The following is a 21,142-nucleotide window of genomic DNA, read 5'->3' on the forward strand; positions in this document are numbered from 1 at the left end:
CAGTCCTAATTACAGTCCAAATTCTGACTACACTGAATAACCAACCAAATCATAGAAAGCACATCTACTTAACGCAATAAGGCTATTCAACAGCAGATCTATAGAAAGCTTCAATTTCATTCTCATTTCAGCTGAAATTCTACATGATGCTGAGGTTCAGAACATGTACCTGTATTTTGAAGTGAAGTAAGAAGAAGAAAAGGTCAGCAATAGCAATTGTAACAGCCAGTGGTAACCAACAGTCACGGGTAGCAACAATCAGGAACAATTTTGGACCAAAATCACTTCAAAACCAAGAGATTCAACATAGAACACAACCCAGAACCTAGCACCCTATGGCTGACCCAAAAAAGGCTCGAAATCAATCCAGTGACACTCCAGAAGCTTCAGCAAACAAACCACAACAGAGTGAGAATCAATGGAACAGTAGCATTGTTGATTTTTTTTTTTTGAGATTCGAATCCTATATCAGATCCGGAAATAAAACTATTGAGGGGAAATTTTAGTTCCAAAAAAGAGACCCCTCAACAAGGCAAAATGCTTGCCTTTTATAGGCACTTAATCAAATTTCCTTTCCTCTTAGTCCCTCCCTCAAATTAAGTTTTACCCCCTCATTTATTAACTTGTCATGCAAGTAAACACTACTATTCTTTACGAATTACCTAGAAGCCCCCATCTAGAAGTTCCTAGGGGATTCTATATTATTGAAATCCCTAAACTAACCATATACTATACTGATTTTTACAACTTAACTAAACTTGACCTGAACATTAAACTCTGCCTGATATTCTTAAACTGAACCAAAGTTATAAACTAATGAAAGCAATTAATAAAAACTAATCAAGCATTTGCAATTAACAACTAGCAATCCCAACACTGAATATATGAACCCAAATAACAAATATCGAACAGGAATCAACTGATTTTAACTAAACACCGTCGATAACTAAAAAGCAGAAAGGATTCGGAAACAATTAAAACCAAGAAAGAAACGGAAATTAACTTCTAAACCTTATTTAATGACATGCAAAACTAAATAACAAAACACAAAAAAAGGACTCACTAAAATCCGGCCAGTGGTTGCTTCTCTAAATTCCCCGAAATTTCTGACCTGTAACATCCCTAACCATGTGTTTCCATAAGAAAACACCTGGTTAGGGTTGTTAGGGTCCGAAATCATGGAGATCTTGCCTTAGGGTTTTGGTCGGAAACCTTCGATTTGATATTCGAGCTTTTCCAGACAGATTCGAGAGACAAGGCCATGGGGTTGGGTAGAGGAGGCCCAGGCGGTCACATGGTGTTAATTTGGTGGTGATTGGGTTACTTTGTGTTTTGGCCGGAAACCTTTAATCGAAGATTCGACGAGCTAGGGCTGAATTTGAAGGAAACGGGTGGTGGATTCATGACGAGGGAGAAAAGGAGGTTTCGTGGTGTTATTTTGGTGGTCGATGGCGTAAGTGGTGTTCGCCGGCGGTGGGATTCCGGCGAAGTAGCAGAGGGTACGAGGAAGATGAACAATGTTTTTTAGGGTTTGGGAAATTTTCGGATAATTATATCAAAATGGGGAAGGGGGTTCCCGTCAGATCAGAAGCTTTAATAGCCAGGATTTACTGTCCTCCAAACGACGTCGTTTGGAGGATTAATGAATTGGACCGGTGGGAAGGACTTGGACTGGGTCGAACTATATTGGGTATTTGGGCCTGAGTGAAATGAATTGGCATGGCCCAAATGTGGGCAGCCCTTTCTCTATTTCTTTTTGTTTTCTTTTCCTTTTCATTTGTTTCTTTTATCTATATTTTTTGTATATTTTTGTATTTTTTTCTGATTTTATAAAATTGCAACAATTAAAAATAAAGTCCTAATATCTCACTAATTGATTTCTAAAATTATTTTAAAAACTATTTCGGGACGAATTCACAATTAAACGATTAAAAATGCAAAAGTGAACTATTTTTGTTATTTTCTTCATATTTTGTCCTAAAACAAATTAACCCCTAATAAATACTAAAAATATGAAATTAAATCCTAAATGCAAATACATATTTTTGTATTTTCATATGAATTAGAATGCACATATAAATGCGACAATTAGTAGAAAATGTCACCAAAATTCCCTAAAATTATAAAATAATAAAGAAATTGTTTTGTTTGAATTTCTGGGAATAATTTGCTTTTGGGCAAAAATCACATGCTCACAGCTGCCCCTCTTTGCTCGGAAACATGAAAAGTTTTCGGGCAAAGATAAGTGAGCAAATATGGGCGATTTTTGCCCGTTTGAATATTCCGTGTGAAGAATTTTTTGAAAGAGTTGACTGCACCCTGCTTTGGAAGCTGCCTACATATCTTGGGCTAAACAGGAATCAGGTCAGTGTAGTTCAGGAGTGTCTGGTAGTTGGGACTACCAGGAACTGTGGTTTTACTGCGATTCCTGTTGCTACTGCTTGCTGACCTTCCTTATTACACCATGGCAAAATAAAAGGAGCTAAACTAAACTATCACCTATGAATTACAAAATCCAATCTAAATTCTTCAAACTTGTTGTTGTACTTCCTCGCTGCCTTGTTGTCTTGTGTTTTCTTGGTAAAATCCCTTGTTGCCATTGCAAACTACAAACTGAGGTGTTGCTCCTTTCTTCAAATTGCTGAACTTGAATGTATTCCCTTATTGTACGGGTGGGCTCCCGATTACTGAAACTTGAACCGTATGTATTCCTCTGTTATCCAGGCGGGCTCCTGATTTCACAAAATGAACCAAACAAAGAAAACTTTCTGCCCCATTTTGGAAAACTGGGTACATGTTACCATATACTAATAAGAATTGAAAACTAAAACTTGAATTGCGATAAGAATGAAGTGTAACTTTAAAATTTAAAGACTGAAATGTATTCCTCTGTTATAGGGGCGTGTTCCCCACTTCGAAACTTAAAATTTAAAAACTGAAATGTATTCCCTTGTTATAGGGGCGGGCTCCCCACTTCAAAACTTAAAATTTAAAAACTGAAATGTATTCCCTTGTTATAGGGGCGGGCTCCCCACTTCAAAACTTAAAACATGCATATTTTTGTATTTTCATATGAATTAGAATGCACAACATTGAAGTGTAATTTTACCTATTTTGTTTTTCAGGTGATGTATTGATATGTTTTTAGCAGATTGTGATAGTTTTTATTTTTGATTCCTATTTTGTCTCTAATCGGAATTGAGAAAACAAGTTTGTCCCGGTATTAGAGTTTCTGATATCAATTATTTTCTATTTCAATAAAAGGAATTAGTATATGATAAACTTTCAATTGTCCAAAGTAGTATGTCAATGAAACTGAAGCTTGCAAAATTTCGTCCTCTTGTGAATTCTTTCTCCTTTTTGATGATGTTGTGTGTTAAATTTATTGGATAAGCTTTTTAGGAAATGAACAATTCTTTTTAGATTTTATGAAATTTTAGCATAGCCTTGATGATTTTGAGAAAGGAAAGATATAGATTTAGAGTGAAAGCATTAAAATATAATTTTTGAAAGCTGGTGAAGAAAAGTTACATAGTTTTTTGATATATTAAATGAACAAAGAAAAAGGTATAATTAAAATTTATGTGCATATTTAAAGAGATAATTTTTTTTGAAGTTCATCTCTCTCTTTCATATTTCTTAAAAAATACAAATATCGTTTCACCTTTATGGCAATTATATAAAATCATTCCCTGACAAACAAAAAGTACACAAAGTGATGAAAAGTTAGAAAGATAAAAGTAAATACATAATAAAATCTAATCTATTTGGATTATAAAATAACTAAATATCTTTAATATTAAAGCATTAAAAAAATTACTTCATAAATCGATAAGGTATTTTATAATTACCGCGCGAAGTGCGGATCAATTCACTAGTTCAACAATAAGACAAATTCTTGTGTTTAGTTATTTACCCATTCAATCTAAAGTAAATTTTAATTGATTTTAAAATTTTAAATATTAATATTTCTTGGTTTAAATAAGGAAAGAGTTAATAACGAAAACTTTAGTTGATTTCAAATTCCTATATATTATGAAAATAACTAAATAACTATTTTTCAGTAATTTTTTAAGATAAAACGGATGAACGATATTTCGCTAAGGGACTTCGTGCTTTTTATATATTTTTAAAAGATAAAAATTATAATTTACTTTTAGATATTTGTGTTTGCAGAATTATTAGTGTTTTTGACTCTTAGCAACTACTTTTCTCTCTTATATTCTTAAATGTTTTCTTATTTAATTATTGTATTTATTGAGTGTAATTTTTAAATATTATACTAAAAGGTTGACAAATGGAAAAATATTATTTTAGTAGAAAAGTAGTTTAACTATAACATGGAAATGTATTAGGCTTAAAATTGAAAGCATTCTTCGACAGATTAACATTCATATGTTCAAGTATTTTAAATTGAGACCATTTGATCGTTTATTCGTGAAACTTGTTGCATATATTTATAATTTTGTTACATACTCTAAAAGAAAACAAATTCTATAATGTAAATATAAATTAGGATTTTTTACACAATTAATTAAGGAAAGATTTAAAAGTAAACCATACATTAATTTTCATGTCCTAAAATTCGAAAATTACTTTACGTTTCGGGTTCAAATTCGACATCCACGCAAAATTTATGAAGTATAAAAGGGAAGTCCAATGTACTAAGCTCTCATTATGTGCGGGATTGGGGGAAGGGTCAGATCACAAGGGTCTATTGTACGCAGCTTTACCCTGCATTTTTGCAAGAGGCAGTTTTCATGGCTTGAACCCGTAACCTTCTGATCACATGACAACAACTTTAAAGTATAAAAAGATAAAATAGAAAAATATTCCGACATGGGGCATTGAGGATATTAAGGCAAGATGTAATAGATTAGGAGACACAAGCTTTTGTTTGTAACAAAAACTCCAAATTGAAGGACAATCCCACCATTGCTTTTTCACATGGATAACACTAGTTGATTCTAGTTCTTGCCGGGTCCGTGAGTTTTATTCTCAAAATTCCAAGCTAAGATAATGATATTCATGCATGCACACAAACACATTGCAAAATCATTAACATTTTTACATTTTGAAAAGCATACTTGTTTGTTGGAATCTTTCAAGAATTCACATCATAGGTAAAGTCGTTAATCTTTGATTAAGTTCAAAGGGATATTATGTGTATATTTTTTCTTTATTTCCAATTTAGTGCCCCGTACTCGCTTTAGAGGCTCTGAACCTGAATTAGTGTTAAAAATTTTCAATTTGGAGTTAAAGCGGCTCTATTTTAAAGATTTGAATCTGAAACCTTTGATTAATGATAAAGGAATAACTTTATACCTATTACAACCTTAGATAATAATGTATCAAGAACTCAAGGACTATCTTCTCATTCCACTTCGTTGAAATTTAGTTTAAAATGTAATTAGATCCAAATTCCTTTCTAAAAGTTTTTCTTCGTTTCAGATTTTGAAAAGTAAACCAAATTAAAAATGAAAAAGACATATAGAACTGGTCTACACCATAGATAGTGACAGATCAACTTAATCGTTGAGTATTATCTGAGTTTATTAGTCATATACATTGGATATTTAAAAAAGCCGGAAAACACTAGTAATTTGCAAATTAAAATCAAGTCAAACCTTATTAAAAATATTTTCCAATGCCTATCCTATTGTACTATCTTAAGGTTAAAAGCTTTTTAATTTTTGCAATTGCCCGAATTATAATAAAGATTGACTAATTAAGATGTTTAAAAAGAAGTAGTTTAAAGCATGAAAACTAACAGCAGTCAGACTTCTCTATAACGGCATCTTCATATGACAATCATTTATTATAAAAATCAACAAAAATTTCAGGCCGATTATTATGTTGTGTTATAATATATGTCTTTCTCTAACAACACTTCACTATAACAGCCAAATAATATCAGAACAAACGAGGTTGTTATAGAGAGGTTTGACTATACAGAATGTTACTTAGATGTTTATGTCTCAAATTGCAATAACTCTGAGCAAAAGTAGGGTATGCCTAGTGGTTTGGGGGGGGGGGTGAGAGTGACCCCATAGACTAAAGTATTTTCCAAGGCGTGATTGATGGGCAATAAAATTCCAAGATTTCTTATTTCACACTCTTTTGGAAGAGTCCTAATTAACATTTTTGGCCAATTCTTGGATGGAACATGGGCTAGAAGAGTGAATGTCCCCACAGAAAACAAATGCATACCCCCCTTATCTTTTTCTTTTAGTCACTCTAAAGTTTCAACTACCACCTAGTAAAGCAAAGCTACACATTGAATAAAAATTAAGTCCAATATTTCAGCAACCAAAATTCACCATTCTTTACTCCTTTAAACTTTTCTTTCCTATATATAATTTCTTAAAATCCAACTTCATTTTTTATTTTATTATTTATTTTGGAGGTATTTGGATCAATTTGTGGCACCTTGACTATTTTTAATTAAGAAATACTCTCTATTTCAAGTTACGTGAACTTATTTTCTTTTTAATTCGTGCAAAAAAAGAAAGGCCTCTTTTCATATTTGAAATAAATTTACCTTTGCGCAAGAATTTATAGTCACACAAAATATAACACCATAAATTTAAAAGCCTTCTTTTTTTTCTTTTTTAAATTATGTGCCCAATTAAATAGGTTCGCGTAAATTAAAACGGAACGAATATATTGGATAATTCTATTCATCATATTTAGGCAAATAGAAAAATTACATAATTTTTTTAAATCTCTAAGAGGCTGCTCACTTCACTTACCGTTGGATCAATCTCTCTCCAACCATATTATAAATAACTGCAAGAACCTTCATTTTCAATTCAAGCACACACCTAAAATCAGAGCCAAAAAAGGCCATGGACTGGTATTCTTGGCTATGCAAAACAGGGTTAGAGCCCTCTCTAGTTTATGAATATGGCCTAGCTTTTGCTCATAATGAGCTCCAATACGAAGACATCACTTACTTCAACCATGAATTTCTCCAAAGCATAGGAATTTCTATAGGTAAACACAGGCTAGAAATTCTCAAACTTGCCAAGAAAGAAAGAGGAGCCATACCAAATTCCATGTCAAGATTTCTCCAACTGATTAACCGTACAAAGAGGCGTTTGTCCAAGTATATAAGGAATTTGGGTTATAGAGAGGAATTAGCTCTTGCTTTAGTCCCAAAAAGAAATTGCAGTTCGAGATGGAAAAATGGTATGTTGAAGAGGAACAAGAGAGTGGCTGCAGCTAAGCAGACAACGTTGTTGCTAACAAATGGGAGTCCTGTTTTCATGTCTGATTCAAGAATGAACGGTTTTTTAAGTCCGATGTTGTATGATGATTTCCCTGCTGATGAAAAGATGGGGGCAGATTATTGGACATCCTCTGCAGTTGAAGAGATCAGGTGGGATGAAATGTTTCAGAATATGAAACCAACTTAAATTTCTCTAATTTTTTTTATGAAAATTATAATGGTGAAAGATGGATTTTTTTGGGTTCTTACTTCTTACACCAATTTCCTTTACTTTATTGGGATTTCTGTAATATGGAGTTTGGGTGATTTTAGTTAGGAAGTTTGCTTAGTAATTTTATCTTTGTGGTGTGCAGAAGGAGAAAGCCACCCATGGATGATTAGTGTGTGTGTGTATCAATGAGATTATTTCCATGATTTTACATGTTTTATTACCATTATTGTTTTATTTTATGCAAAGATCCGAAGGTAGTTATGACGATGGGACATTCCTAGTTATATTAACTGTTATATTTCCATATGCAGAACCCATTATAGCACACTATAATTTTTTTGTTTGTGGATAATTTAATGAAATTCATAATAGCTATAATCGTGAAATTGTGTTATTCTATAATTGTCACGAGGAAGATATATAAATGGGGCATAGTTTGGATAATCTTAGGTGTTCACTAGGTAAGATTAGGTGTCTAAATGAAAAATCGTATTAAATTTATGATACAATAGATGTTTCTGGCCTATATATGATATATATAATATATCTAAGAGAGTTTAGCTTGTAGCACATCACTTTACACCACTGACTCCACACACTCAACTACAATCCACCCCCCACAGTTCCTCACCCATCACTCCAGTTGTCGGTGCGGAACTACTCCACCCATTATCAACAAGCGAAATCCTTTCAGCCGTTAATTCTTTTAAACCCTTCAAAGAACCCAGGCCCGATGGACTACACCTTTTCTTCTATCAACATTACTGGACGGATGTGGGATCGAAAGTCAATGCTTTCTGTCAACAAATATTCTCAACTTTTCAAATTCCTGAATCCATTAACCAGACTTATGTGTGTCTCATTCCAAAAGTTCGCAATGCGTCCATGATTACTCAATATAGCCCTATTGGCCTGTGCTCCACAATCTATAAAATTATTACTAAGCTTTTAGTATTAAACCTCTATTGCCTACACTTATCAGCCCTACCCAATCTAGCTTCCAACAACACAGACGAGCGGTTGATAATGCTATCATTGTACAGAAAATTCTCCATCACTTTCAGAAGAAATTAGATAAAACTAGTCTCATGCTTCTTAAGTTGGATCTAGAAAAAGCTTTCGACCGACTAGAATGGTCTTTTGTTCGACAAGCTCTCCAATACTTCAACTTTCCCTCTCCCATCATTCAATTAATTATGTCATGTGTCACTACTTCCTCCCTTTCCATCCTTATCAATGGTACTCGCACCCCTTTCTTTTCACCTTCACGTGGCATTCGACAGGAAAACCCCTTGTCCCCTTACCTTTTCATAGTATTACTTACTCGTAAAATCGAAATGGTTGTTGACTATCAACTTTGGAAACCCGTTCGTCTTTCTGCACGCGGCCCCACCATCTCTCACGTGTTTTTTTGCGGACGACATTATACTCACTTCTACCAGTCAACCCGTAGTTGTCATACTATCATCGACACCCTCAATGACTTCAATCGTGTCTCGGATCAAAAAATAAACTTCCAAAAATCAAAAAAAAAATCTCAAAAAATGTTACCTCCCAGGATAAAACTTTTGTCCTATCTTCTTTTAATATGACCGAAGGAACATCTTTTGGTAAATATTTGGGGTTCCCGATCTTTATTGAGCGACCCACCAAGCGACACTTCCAGTTCATCCTTGATAACTTTAAACAACGGCTTGCGGGTTGGAAAACAAATTTGCTTACTATGACGGGGTGCACAACCCTTATTAACTCTACACTAAATAGTCTCCCGAATCACGTCATGCAATATATTAAAATTCCTCGCACTATTCTGTCCCAATTAGAGCGCTGCCAGCGCAACTTCCTCTGGGGCACCACTTCCAATAAAAAGAAAATTCACCTAATCAAATGGAGTACTGTCACCCTGCCTAAAATACATGGTGGACTTGGTATTCAATGTCTATCCCAAAAAAACGAAACTTTACTCGCTAGTCAAGCCTAGCGCATGCTTGGCAATCCCTCCGCCCTTTGGGTTGCGACCCTCCTCCACAAATATTTTTATCACACTACCAATCCACATACTAGTGGCTCTTTTATTTGGAAAAACCTACTCGCAGGTTAGCACCTCTGTCAAACAGGCATCAAATGGCTTATAGGTAACGACACACTCATCAACTTTTGGTATGATGCCTGGATCAGCCCTAATCGACCATTGAGACAATGTCTCATTGGGCCCCTACCACGCCACGCTCTTACCGATACAGTAGCCACTTATCTTACACGATGTCAATGGGACTTCACCAACGTCCCTTTTGAACTACTCGCAGATCTCCTACAACAGATCCTTAACACATATATTCCCTCTCACACTACAACCCTCGACTCTTTTGTCTGGACTCTAGATTCCAAAGGCATCTTCACCACAAAATCACTATATCATCAACTCCTCCCCACTTACATCGGTCCCTTCTTTAGTTTGCTTTGGAAGCTCCGATTACCGCCAAAAATTAAACACTTCCTCTGGTTGTTTAGCCATAACCGCCTCCCTACTGCTAGCCATTACCACCACATAGGCTTTCTCCCAACCGACAATTGCGCCCTATGCCTCACCCTCCCTGAAACAACGATCCACTTATTCCTCTAGTGCTCGGTTGCGGTCCATATTTGGTCACAAAAAACATGCTACCAACAATTACGACACTTCTGAACAACATTGAATCTCCACTCACTTGGCTTCACCTTTTCCTTTTCGATACTCACATACCGAATCCCCTAAATATCCCTAATGACATATTTATTCCCTTTGCTCTTTGGCACATCTGGCTGTCCCGTAATGATACGCTTTTTTGACACCGTTATCAGCCACTATCCGTGTCTCTTATCCTTCGTAGGGCTGCAGAATTCTATTATATAGTTACCCTGTCCCGCACTCCAGCTCCACATATCCCTATGCACATCAAGTGGCACCCCCCTCGTCCAGCTTACTTTAAACTTAATACTGATGGTTCTGCCTCACAGCACACTATGCATGTGGGACTTGGTGGAGTCATCCGGGACCACCAGGGTCAATGGCTTATGGGCTTTGCGGATCATCGATTAGTACATGGAAGCATGGAAGCTGAGCTATTAGCTTTATATCACGGCCTGAATCTGGCCTTCCCCCATGGCTACACACCTTTGGAAGTCAATTTAGATGCTAAGGCCCTTCTTCCTATACTTAGTACCTCCCACCCACTTTATGCTAACATCATCTTTGATTGCAGGTATCTGATCGCTCCGCTGCATGATCCGGCTATCATCCATACCTATAGGGAGCAAAATCAGGTAGCTGACTCCTTAGCTAAACATGGTTTGTAGATGGAGGCTTCTCCAACCATCACCGTTTTTGCTCAACCTCCGCCTTTTGTACAGCAGATGTTTGACGATGACCGTTCGGAAACTCTTTTTGTTAGAAAACTACCCCAGCACTGTATTTTTGGTTATCCTTCTGGAACGACCCCAACTACTAGTTTATCCCCGGAACTCCCTTTTTGTTACGACTCATCCAGAGGTCGTCCCCCTAGGATGTTGTGTTTGATGTCTCATGCTCCTTGTAACGCTCTACCTTAATCTTTATACAATATAGCATCTTTTAAACCCAAAAAAAAAAAAAAAACATCACCAATGAAGTTACTGATTTGTTGATGTGGAAGGTCAAGCGAGAAATGGCTTTATATCCAATTGTAGTAATTGAATAACTTCGTTTCGTTTATTTGATCTTCAACTTAGAACTAGGAAAGTAAAAGTATTGTTTGCCATGAACTACTAAAACCCATCATTTGCACACTTTTAATATACTTATGGTATCTGGTTGACAAGCATTCTGCACTTCACTTTATCACAAGCAGGAACTTTTCTCAGAAAATTAGATAGCAGATTGGTGTACCGTGGGAAAAAAATTATGACAAAAGTGTATACAATTTTCTTTTTTTGGGGGGGGCGGGGGGTATCATCACTTTTAGGAAAGTGTTTACATCTGGTAGCCGAAAAAGTGTATAAATCTTTGTAAATTTTTTGTATATAACATTCAGAATGTACATATATACAAAAAAATATACAAATTTTATACTTTTTCGGCTATTATTTTACAGTGGCTATACAATGTCATTTTTCCACTTTTTATGAATGGCCAAATTGGATAATCAGGCAAGCCCTTTCAATTTTCGAGCAAATCAAAACGAATACTCTGAAATCAACTAAAGTTGCTGCGGCAGGAAAAACATCCACATAGGTTAAGAAACAATAAATTAATGGAGTACTAGAATATTAAAATGGCTGAGTTATCTGATTGCGCAGAAGTTAGGAACTCAAAATCTGTTTAGCAACTTCACCAAATCTTGCAACTTAAATCAAAATCACTTCTTTAAGAATATAATTTCCTTGTATAATTATCAAATATGAATTTCTCTCAAATTAAAAAAGGAAGAAAAGTTGAAAAGCTTCAAAATGGAACATCAATAGCTGCGGCCCCAGTATGTCCACTTCTTAGCAGGTTTACCTGATGCGAAGCACAATGTACCTACAGCAGAAGAAAATGACATATTAGATGATGGCAATAACACCAAGTCCTTGCAATATCAGAAACAATAATAAATACTGACAATGCTGCATGTCTGTATTTGTAAGATTAATTTTTTCTTCATTGTTTTTGATGTATTACTCTTAAACAACCTGCAAGTAAATAGTACCTTCAGGCAGCTCAGGCTGGTCAAATGGAGAGCAAAGAGTCTTTGCCGCACCCATCTCCCCTTTCGTGCGTGCCTTGACATCTTTCTCGACATCCTACCAGAAAGCAATTATGTGAAACTAATGAAAACATGAAATCAAACCAAAGCTGGCAATTGAATGCATAACCATAAACCACACATAGTGCATCAGGGATTATTTATAGAATGTGCAAATTCATATTATTATTGCAGAGAGAATACCCGACAATAAAGACGATGCAAATTTTATGGGGTAGCCAATTAGAGTTCTCAAACTTCAAGGGTACAAATAATTAATATACAAAGGACATTATCTTTCCATATTTCAGTAAGTGACAGTGTGATTTGTCAAAAGGACAAAGCAAACATTAGAAGTCAGAATTTCATTAATTTTGACAGTGTGATTAATTTTTTCATTTATTAACCCCAGTTCATCAGAATTTAATCGGTGTTCACTTCACCTAAAACAAGAATTTGAAGGGTGTTTCACTTATCTAAAGATAAGAATGTGTGACAGCTTAAAAAATATTGTGCATTATACATGAAAAACATTCAAGGAAAAGCTAGTTATCAAAAAAGTAAAAACCTATAAAGCCTTAGTTCTAATAGTCATGTATCACGTCCCTAAACTAGATCAGTTGACTCCCTAGAAATTGATTCACCGACGAGTCATGACGACAACCCATAAACATCCTGATAAACCACAATCTGCAGCATTTCACATCACTGACACGCCAGATGCAGAGATGTAAACTGCGAGATTTCAGTTTTCCAGCCCACGAATGGAATAAAAGATTTAACTCAGATACAACCACTAAGAGGTTAGAAAGGATAAATACCTCCTCATCACACCAAGGAGCCAAGACCAATTTCTTTTGGCCCAGTGCTACCGTAAATTCATCCCAAGTTCTTACAATCTGAACGCAGGCATCTCTCTTTTGTTTTGCAACATCAAATAGATTTTGTTGGATAGTGGCGAGCAGATCTTTTAGTTGTTCAACAAGATTATCCATGGGAATATCTGTTTTGGTTCCGTTGTCACGTCGAACAGCTCGTACCTAGGAGTTATATCAGAACTTTGAATCAAACAACATAGTTAAACATACAAGTGTATTTTGGCTTCCACACACAGTTTAGCTCCATAGGACAAATAGTACTCAGTCCTTTTTAACTTCATAAACAACTGACTACTAGCAAGAAAAGTCAAGAAGTTGAATTTTTACCTGGTTATTTGCAAGGTCTTTTGGTCCTATTTCAATCCTAAGAGGAACCCCCTTCATTTCCCAATGAGAATATTTCCAGCCAGGTGAATAGTTATCTCTGAAGTCTGCCTCAGCACGAATACCTGATTCATTCAACTTCTCAACGGTAGCAGCACAGGCATCAAAGATGCCTTGAGTATTTGCATCCTTGTATGGCACAGGAATAACAATTACTTGAGTTGATGCTACTTTAGGAGGTAAGACCAGGCCTTTGTCATCCCCATGAACCATGATCATAACACCGATCTGTCATAGCACACACAAAAATAAAAAAATAAAAGGGTTAACTTGACCTCCAAAGTAAAAAGGCGACGAAACAGTAGCTAAATGGCTTTGAAGTCTCACTGTTCTAGTAGTATAGGCCCATGAGTTCTGCCAGACCATAGCCTTCTCTCCCTTCTCATTTTCAAAATTTATCTCAAACATTTTTGCAAAATTCTGGCCCAAACAGTGTGAAGTTGCACCTTGGATACCACGGCCAGTATTAGGGATAAATGCCTGGCAAATAAATCCGGGAATAATATGAATAAATGGCAGATAGGAGAATTTCACCAACAATTTTCAAAGAAAAAACTGTTAGGAACCGCCAAACAATGTCTACACAGATGTGCTCTTGGATACCTCAACTGTAGTCGTGTAGAGTCCACCGGCAAACTTCTCGAGCTCACTTTTCTTTCCCTTACTGACTGGAACGGCTAAAAATTCTTCATATATACGTCTATACAATTCCAAGATATCAAGAACCTGAATCAAATATAGACGCAAGATCACCATTTCCGAAAAAGACCGTATCTGTACAAGCAAAAAAAGTCTATGAACTTGAACAAAGATGTGGGAAGCTGATAGCAGCAAGTCTTTTCTGGGCTGAATCAAGGAACCTCAGTTCCAAGCAACTAATTCTCACAGAAGCTTGTCCACCAATTTGCTCATATAATTATTCAACAATAATACAAGATAAGAAGACTACTAGAAGAAAACGACTGCAAATAGGGAAGGATAAGCCACAGAGAAACATAAAGTAGTCTCAACTAATGTTTAAGTGGCAGGCAATGAAATACAAGTCACGAAATACTTTATCCACGGGACAATAATGTATCAATGTAGATCTGCAAATGTAGGAACAGACAATTTCCAAAACTCATCTGATAGCCGACCTGACCCAAAATTTGACACCAGTTCCAGGGAAGCATATAATAAATGAAAGTAGCTTATTTGCAAGTTGTGATACTAAGCCCTAATATTCTAAAGTAATAGTTCATATCTGCACTGAAAATGTCCCATAATTCAATCAAGTGATTCACCCGTTTATTTACAGATTCACCACTCCCTTTCCTTATGCAATCAGACAAATAATCTCACTTTCTGAGAAAGCTGCATTCTGATCCATTTTTCACTTTAATATAATTTTCACCAATTAACCCTAATAAATAAAAGAGCAAAAATATGATTTATCCATGTTCTCCTCTTTGAAACTAAACCATACACATTGTCAGTTTTTTCTTATAGTTGTAGGATTATTTCAAAATATCTTTGATATGAAGCAGAAAACCATATGATTCACATATTAACTTCCAGTCCTTCCAAAGGATTATTTCAAAATATCTTTGATATGAAGCAGAAAACCATATGATTCACATATTAACTTCCAGTCCTTCCAAAGGCCTAACTGATAGTATGAGGTAAATAAATGTCAAAGCTCATCAATATCCCAATTACAAATTTAATCATTGAAGAGAAGAAAACTATATAGCCCCATTACTAATCACCCAAAGCAGCTGTAGAATTCCGATCTCCCAAACCTCACTCTCTCCTCTCACTCCGGAAAAAAAGAAGCAAAATGCCATGTTCCTTTAGTTCCTTGCTCCGGCATTAGTATCATCCTAAGTTGCTCAGACTCGGGTGCGGGTGTCCGATACGGGCTCGGATCTAAAGGTTAGATCATTCATAATCCAAATTTTAAGATTCGGGGGTATGAATCCAGGTACAGATACGGGTGCGAGGATTCAGCTAAAAATAATTCAAATATCTAAAAACAAAGTAATAAAAATATGTCTAAATTATGAGATATTATGTTGGATAACTTACAATGTACTCTGGGAGAGAGAAAATATTGATTAAGAGGAGATCCAAGAAGGAGATAAAAGGAAAAGGACTGACATATTTCTACATACAAGGTATTCTATTTTCTTCAATTTCACCCTAGCTTTTGTTTTGATTTAAGAAATCATTGTATCTATCCAGAATTTCTCCGTCGATTTTAGTCAAAGTACCCAAAATATCTGGTACGGATCCTGCATCCCACACCCCACACATGTCGTGTCAACACGGGTGCGGCACTGAAATTGGAGAGTCCGAGTAACTTAGGTATCATCTTCATTTCCTGGAAACTGGCACTGAGATCATCTTATGTGAAAACACGTTAGAGGTCAGTCCTTGTAACTTGGACGAAATGCTGAGTTGTTTGTCCTAGAAGCGCCTAGTTCTGTCTTGATAAAAAAATCAACTATAATTCTCCTCATAAAACAAAAAACAATAGACAAAAAATTAATATTAAATGGATAATATTAACACTGAGAAGACTAATTTGGCATCATGCAGCAAATATAACACAGACAAAGATTGAATTGGAAGATTCACTGTAAACCTATCTTTTCTTGAAGTGGATTCACTGTAAAACTCTCTTAAAGAGTTAATATATCGCTATCTACATCAGATGCACTCAAGCTAGGCACTACACTGTGGTATTTAGATGAAGCTCGATAAGAGGTACAGTTTTTGTTTTAAAAGAGCTTTAGTGGCTGATATGCATCCTCCAAAAATACCCGTATACCTCTGTATCTGCTTCCTCCTTTGTTGCAAAAGCAGTGTGTCCTTCTTGCCAGAGAAACTCACGACTCCTGAACAAGGAACATAAGCAAAACATTACCAGACCATCTCGAAGGCCTCACTCGATTTGGGATTAACATGTGGTTTCTGTCATATAAGCTGCAAGCATTCGCTTGCACTTGAAACACATTAACATGTCCACAAAGGAAATGTAAAAGCTGTAAGACAAAAATAAACTCAAAAGGGCACCTGATGAAGGGGGTAGGGTTGCTAAACTCCCATCGTACAACATTGCACCACTGGTTGAGTCTCAAGGGCAAGTCACGATGTCCCCTTATCCACTTAGAGAAGTATGGATACATCACTGTTTCACTAGTTGGTCGAATTGCAATGGGTACTTCCAAATCAGATTCACCAGATTTCGTAACCCAAGCAACCTGAAGAATGATATAAACCCATTATTGGCATAACGAATAATAAGTCTATAAGACAATCCACTCCCATATTTTGTAACAGAAGCACACTGAAGAATGATCACAGCCCATGATAAGCAACTTAGCACAGTTATCAAAATGCAACGGAACAACACATTGCACAAGTGATGATACCAACTTAACACCATGGTATGATACTTGATACCACAATGAAGTTATTGCTGAAGTTAAATCCAAGACTAAAGATAATTAAAAAAAATCGCTTCTCAGAATCCTAGGTGGCCCAACTTAATGATGACTTCCTAAACTTTATGATGATGAAATTTAAAAAGAAAGGCAAAGCCCCGCCACTTAGGTGCTATGATCAGCAATAGGCGAGATGAGTAACAGGAGCAAAATTTTCCAATTGTAGATACTTTTGAAAGCTTCAGGAAACTTCAGCAATCAAGGTACAAAAGCAGGAACGTGAGGAAAATGTGGAATCAACATATATTTAGAAGACATTATACAAACTTCTTATATGCTTCACAGGCTAAAAGCATATAAACTTGACTCTATGACGCTTTAAGTTAAAAAAGTGCCAAAGTCACACCTCAGGAGCAAATCCCTCTATGTGGTCCTTTTCCTTTTGTAGAACACCAGGGGACACAAACAGAGGAAAGTAAGAGTTCTTTATCTTCATTTTCTTAATTTCAGCATCAAAAAACGCCTGCACGTACAGAGCTAAGAATCCATTGTAAATGTCCTCAAATAATAAGCAGCACGAGAAAAAGAAAATCATTTTATGGTCAAGCTTACCTGCAATATCTCCCAGATAGACATTGCCCATGGCCGTAGAATATAACAGCCAGATATATCGTAGTACTCGATCATTTCACCACTAACGACAACCTATGTTCATATGTTTAAAGTCAAAATTTTCATATATGATGAGAACAGACTTTTTCATATAAAATAGAATACATAAAGCATCTATATAGAGAGCAGAAATTTAAACAAAATGTATCAACGAAACGGAAAGCAGCTGTTGAAAAGGCGTGTATCGGCTTTGCTAGTTTGATGTGTGGGTAAGAGCACGCCACGGGTTCGAATAGACAAAAGCCTGCCATTCAAGTGGAGTAGGGTAGAGGGGCGGGCCCATTATCCATTGAGTTTCGAACTGTGCGCCCTTGGGGATTTCTCGGCTACCAATAAGAAAAAAGGAAAGAATTGAGAACCGAGAAATCCCCCTGGGCCAAAATTATAAGGAAAAAGGACGAAAAATGAAATGACAAGGAAAAACATAGAAGTTCGGTTAAACAAAAGAAATTGAGAAAAGCATTCAGTAACAGAAGAAAATTGGTGAATGTGTGAAACCGGACAAGAACAACAACAATGTACCCGGTATTATCCCACACCGTGGGGTATGGGGAGGGTAGTGTGTACGCAGACCTTACCCCTACCTTGTGAGGATAAAGAGACTGTTTCTAATAGAAACTCGGCTCAGGAAAGCATACGCACCACATTAATGAAAATATAGACAAAAAGGGACAGTACCAAAAAGCAATATAAAAGCAGAATAAAAATAACAAGATAGTAGGGTGATCAACAATGAAATAACGACGAAAAAGAAAGATGTTTGGCTAAACAAAGCCCCCCATGCCCAACCAATTGAACAAGGCCCCTATCAATCCGAACTTGTTAAGTGCCCAATGACAAACAGTAGACAAATATAAGGAAAACAAAAATATTAGAAAAGAACGAAACGAGGAAGTTGGTGGCCTCGCAACTCAATCATATTGTTCCATCTTTCTTGTTGCACCAAAGCAGATTACCGCAGATACCATGTCCAATAATGAACAGGTATATATTATCAAATTTGATAGCTCATATACTTGAATTTTCCAAGCATACCTCAGAATACCACTCTCCAAAATTTTCATCCTTTTTGTAAGAGAGACCAAGACCTGTCTCTTTCTTGACTTCTTTCTTTTTCCCCTGACCAAGACCTGTCTCTTTCTTGACTTCTTTCTTTTTTCCTTCTGAAGAGAGACAAAAAACAAAGATGTATTAGACAAATCAAATAGAGTAGCAAGTTTTTTTTTTTAAGGGATATGACGGAGCATGAATACTTACTATTTGAATCTTTACTGGCCATGATAGCAAGCTTCCAAATTAAGGATACACCCTACCAATAGCCAAAGATAGCTTCTTCATAAATGAAAGTTCAACGATCAACCAGTGAAATGATAATCATCAGCTATTTCTCTTTTCTTACTGTATTTACTTGATCAGCACCCCAAGAAGATAGCAACCCCCCCCCCTTTTTTACTTTGCCCTCCAAACTACTTTAATACTTCTTTTTAAGTACTAAATTACTCCAACATTTAATTATAATGTCTCATACACAAACAAGAAATACACAAACCTGCTAGCTGCAACAATAGAAACAGCCAATGCAGGAAAACAAGGTTTCAACAAGGTGCTACAATGAGTTAATTTTTTCCCCGTATTTGTAGTTCATATAATTTAAAAAACTGTTGTAAGAATAAAAGATAAGCATTTTGATATGAACAAAGATACAACTAATAAAATCGGTCTACTACGTAAGACGATTAGAACTTGAATATCTTTTATCCTGATATTAGTATAAACAGCAATATAAATGGTGCATCTGACAAATGCGGGCATACAGAGAAGCATTACACAAACAAAACAGACAAAAATTACAATATTTCAATAAAAAAAGCCTAGGTTTTTACGAGTAATCCAAACAATAAAAACGAAATCAAATTACCAAGATTTAGCAATCACATAAAATAGTGTTGAAATGTTGAAACTGTCAAACTACATCTATCATTTGCTTTTTGTACAGAGACATCAGACTATATTCGAGTACTGTAAGCTTAATGTGTCAGCAGCTTAAAGTGTACAAGGAAGCATAGAACATGTTTTAAGAGATAGTGAAACGTACAAAACAGATATAGCTGCAAAAAATCTAAAATTACAAGGCCTTCTAAATACTAACAAAATAGAAGAACAAAAGAAATTGGGATTTGGGAAGAGAAAATGCGACCATAAGACTAACCTTGGCTGAAAAGAGATGTTGGGATTTGGGGGCGGCGTGGGAGAGCGTCAAGCTTTGACTCTTGGAATGAATATTGGAGTGGTAAGCTTAAGCTTAAACCCTTTGTGGTGTTGTAGTATTTTTTTTATGCGGAAACTGAGACTTGGGTAAAATCCAAACCCTACAGAGACAGTAAATGCGGGTGGCTGTCCAATCACACGCTACGTTAACGAACGGACAAAGGGCTAATTAAACTTCACTTTTTGAACTTAAATATGTAATTTTTCCTTCCTTTTATTTTATGTAAACATATTTAACTGAATAAATTTTTTTTCATACTATTGATCTTAAATATGTTAGCATTCTATTCTTAAAATCGAAAAACCAACCAAATTAGACTAGTTGATTTTTCAGTTTCAATTTTTCGTTTGATTCGATTTTGTATTTAAATTTTTTCTACTTTGTTTCCTATTATCAAGTTAGCTAGCTCGGGATATCGAAAATTAAAGACACATTTGGACATATATTTCCAAATATTTTTTGGAAAAAACTGATTTCGGTTAAGTTTAAAGTGAAATTGAAAATGTGGTTTGACATAAATTTTAGAACAAGTTTTGACATGTTAAAAAGGTAAAAATTGCATGGGACGCCCTATTTGGGTGCCCCTTTTTAACCTGTGTCCGCTTTATTTTTCTGTTTGCACCCGTACCCGTTTTTTTGTTAAAAGCCTTTTAAAAAGATTATTTTGCCCTTCTTTATTAAAAGACTACTTTCTCTCCAAGTATACGCTAGTCCTCTACTGTCTGTGTCTCTCTCTCCCGTTATTCGCGTTTTTTTATTTGTTCTCTCTGAAATCAAACGGTTTTCGTCGTTGTTTTTTATTTTTCAACTGCTAGTCGTCGTTCTTATTGTTCCCCAATAACATTACGATTTAATCACGAGTACATTGCATTAACTTTCTGGTTTTTATTTTAGTATTAATTTTTACGATTTACTTTCTGGTTTTGGTTTTGATAGTCATGTATTTATGATAAAATAGTTTCTTAGGGTTTAGTTTGATAAGTGCATCAATTTTACTTTTACGATTATGTTTTTAAGTTTTTTGAACGTGTGTTTGTGTTGTTGATGAAAATTCTATAAATTCTCCAGTGATTAGACGTCAAAATTTTAAAAAAAATTGAGAGTTAAATAGATGATACTATTAAAGTGTGAAGTTTATAATAGTTCAATGATACCTTAGATAGGAACTGAAGTTTTGTTTCATGTTTTGTGGTTTTTTTTTTGTTATATATTTTATGAACTTCAGCATTATTTTTGGATTTAAATTTGTGTTTTGTTTTTTGTAAAAACTACAGCATGTGTTTTTGTTGAAAGTTTTGTTTTGTAACTGGTGAACTTCAGTTTTAGG

At 35.5% G+C, this 21,142-nt stretch overlaps 2 protein-coding genes across 3 annotated transcripts; one reads left to right on the forward strand and one right to left on the reverse strand.

The window, feature by feature from the left end:
• The first annotated feature begins 6,801 nt into the window (after positions 1-6,801).
• LOC104226126 (uncharacterized) lies at positions 6,802-7,707 on the forward strand. The gene has a single exon (XM_009778017.2). The coding sequence runs from the start codon at positions 6,849-6,851 to the stop codon at positions 7,416-7,418; it is 570 nt and encodes a 189-aa protein (XP_009776319.1). The 5' UTR covers positions 6,802-6,848; the 3' UTR covers positions 7,419-7,707.
• Positions 7,708-11,724: 4,017 nt separating this feature from the next.
• Positions 11,725-19,899, reverse strand: LOC104226125 (proline--tRNA ligase, cytoplasmic-like). Of its 2 annotated transcripts, none has more exons than XM_009778016.2 (13): positions 19,756-19,899; positions 18,804-18,855; positions 18,582-18,709; positions 17,487-17,579; positions 17,281-17,397; positions 16,504-16,691; positions 16,259-16,325; positions 14,050-14,172; positions 13,774-13,926; positions 13,390-13,674; positions 13,006-13,224; positions 12,149-12,242; positions 11,725-11,979 (listed from the first exon to the last, which is right to left on the reverse strand). In XM_009778016.2, exons 2-13 carry the CDS (start codon positions 18,823-18,825, stop codon positions 11,915-11,917), a joined length of 1,554 nt encoding a protein of 517 aa, XP_009776318.1. In that variant the 5' UTR covers positions 18,826-18,855; positions 19,756-19,899; the 3' UTR covers positions 11,725-11,914. The 2 variants fall into 2 exon arrangements, with proteins under 2 accessions (XP_009776318.1, XP_009776317.1); XM_009778015.2 differs by having other exon boundaries at positions 18,804-18,878; positions 19,756-19,844.
• Between the last annotated feature and the right edge of the window lie 1,243 nt (positions 19,900-21,142).

This window comes from Nicotiana sylvestris, chromosome 3 (genome assembly GCF_000393655.2).
Source record: "Nicotiana sylvestris chromosome 3, ASM39365v2, whole genome shotgun sequence".
NCBI classification, from domain to species: Eukaryota; Viridiplantae; Streptophyta; class Magnoliopsida; order Solanales; family Solanaceae; genus Nicotiana; species Nicotiana sylvestris.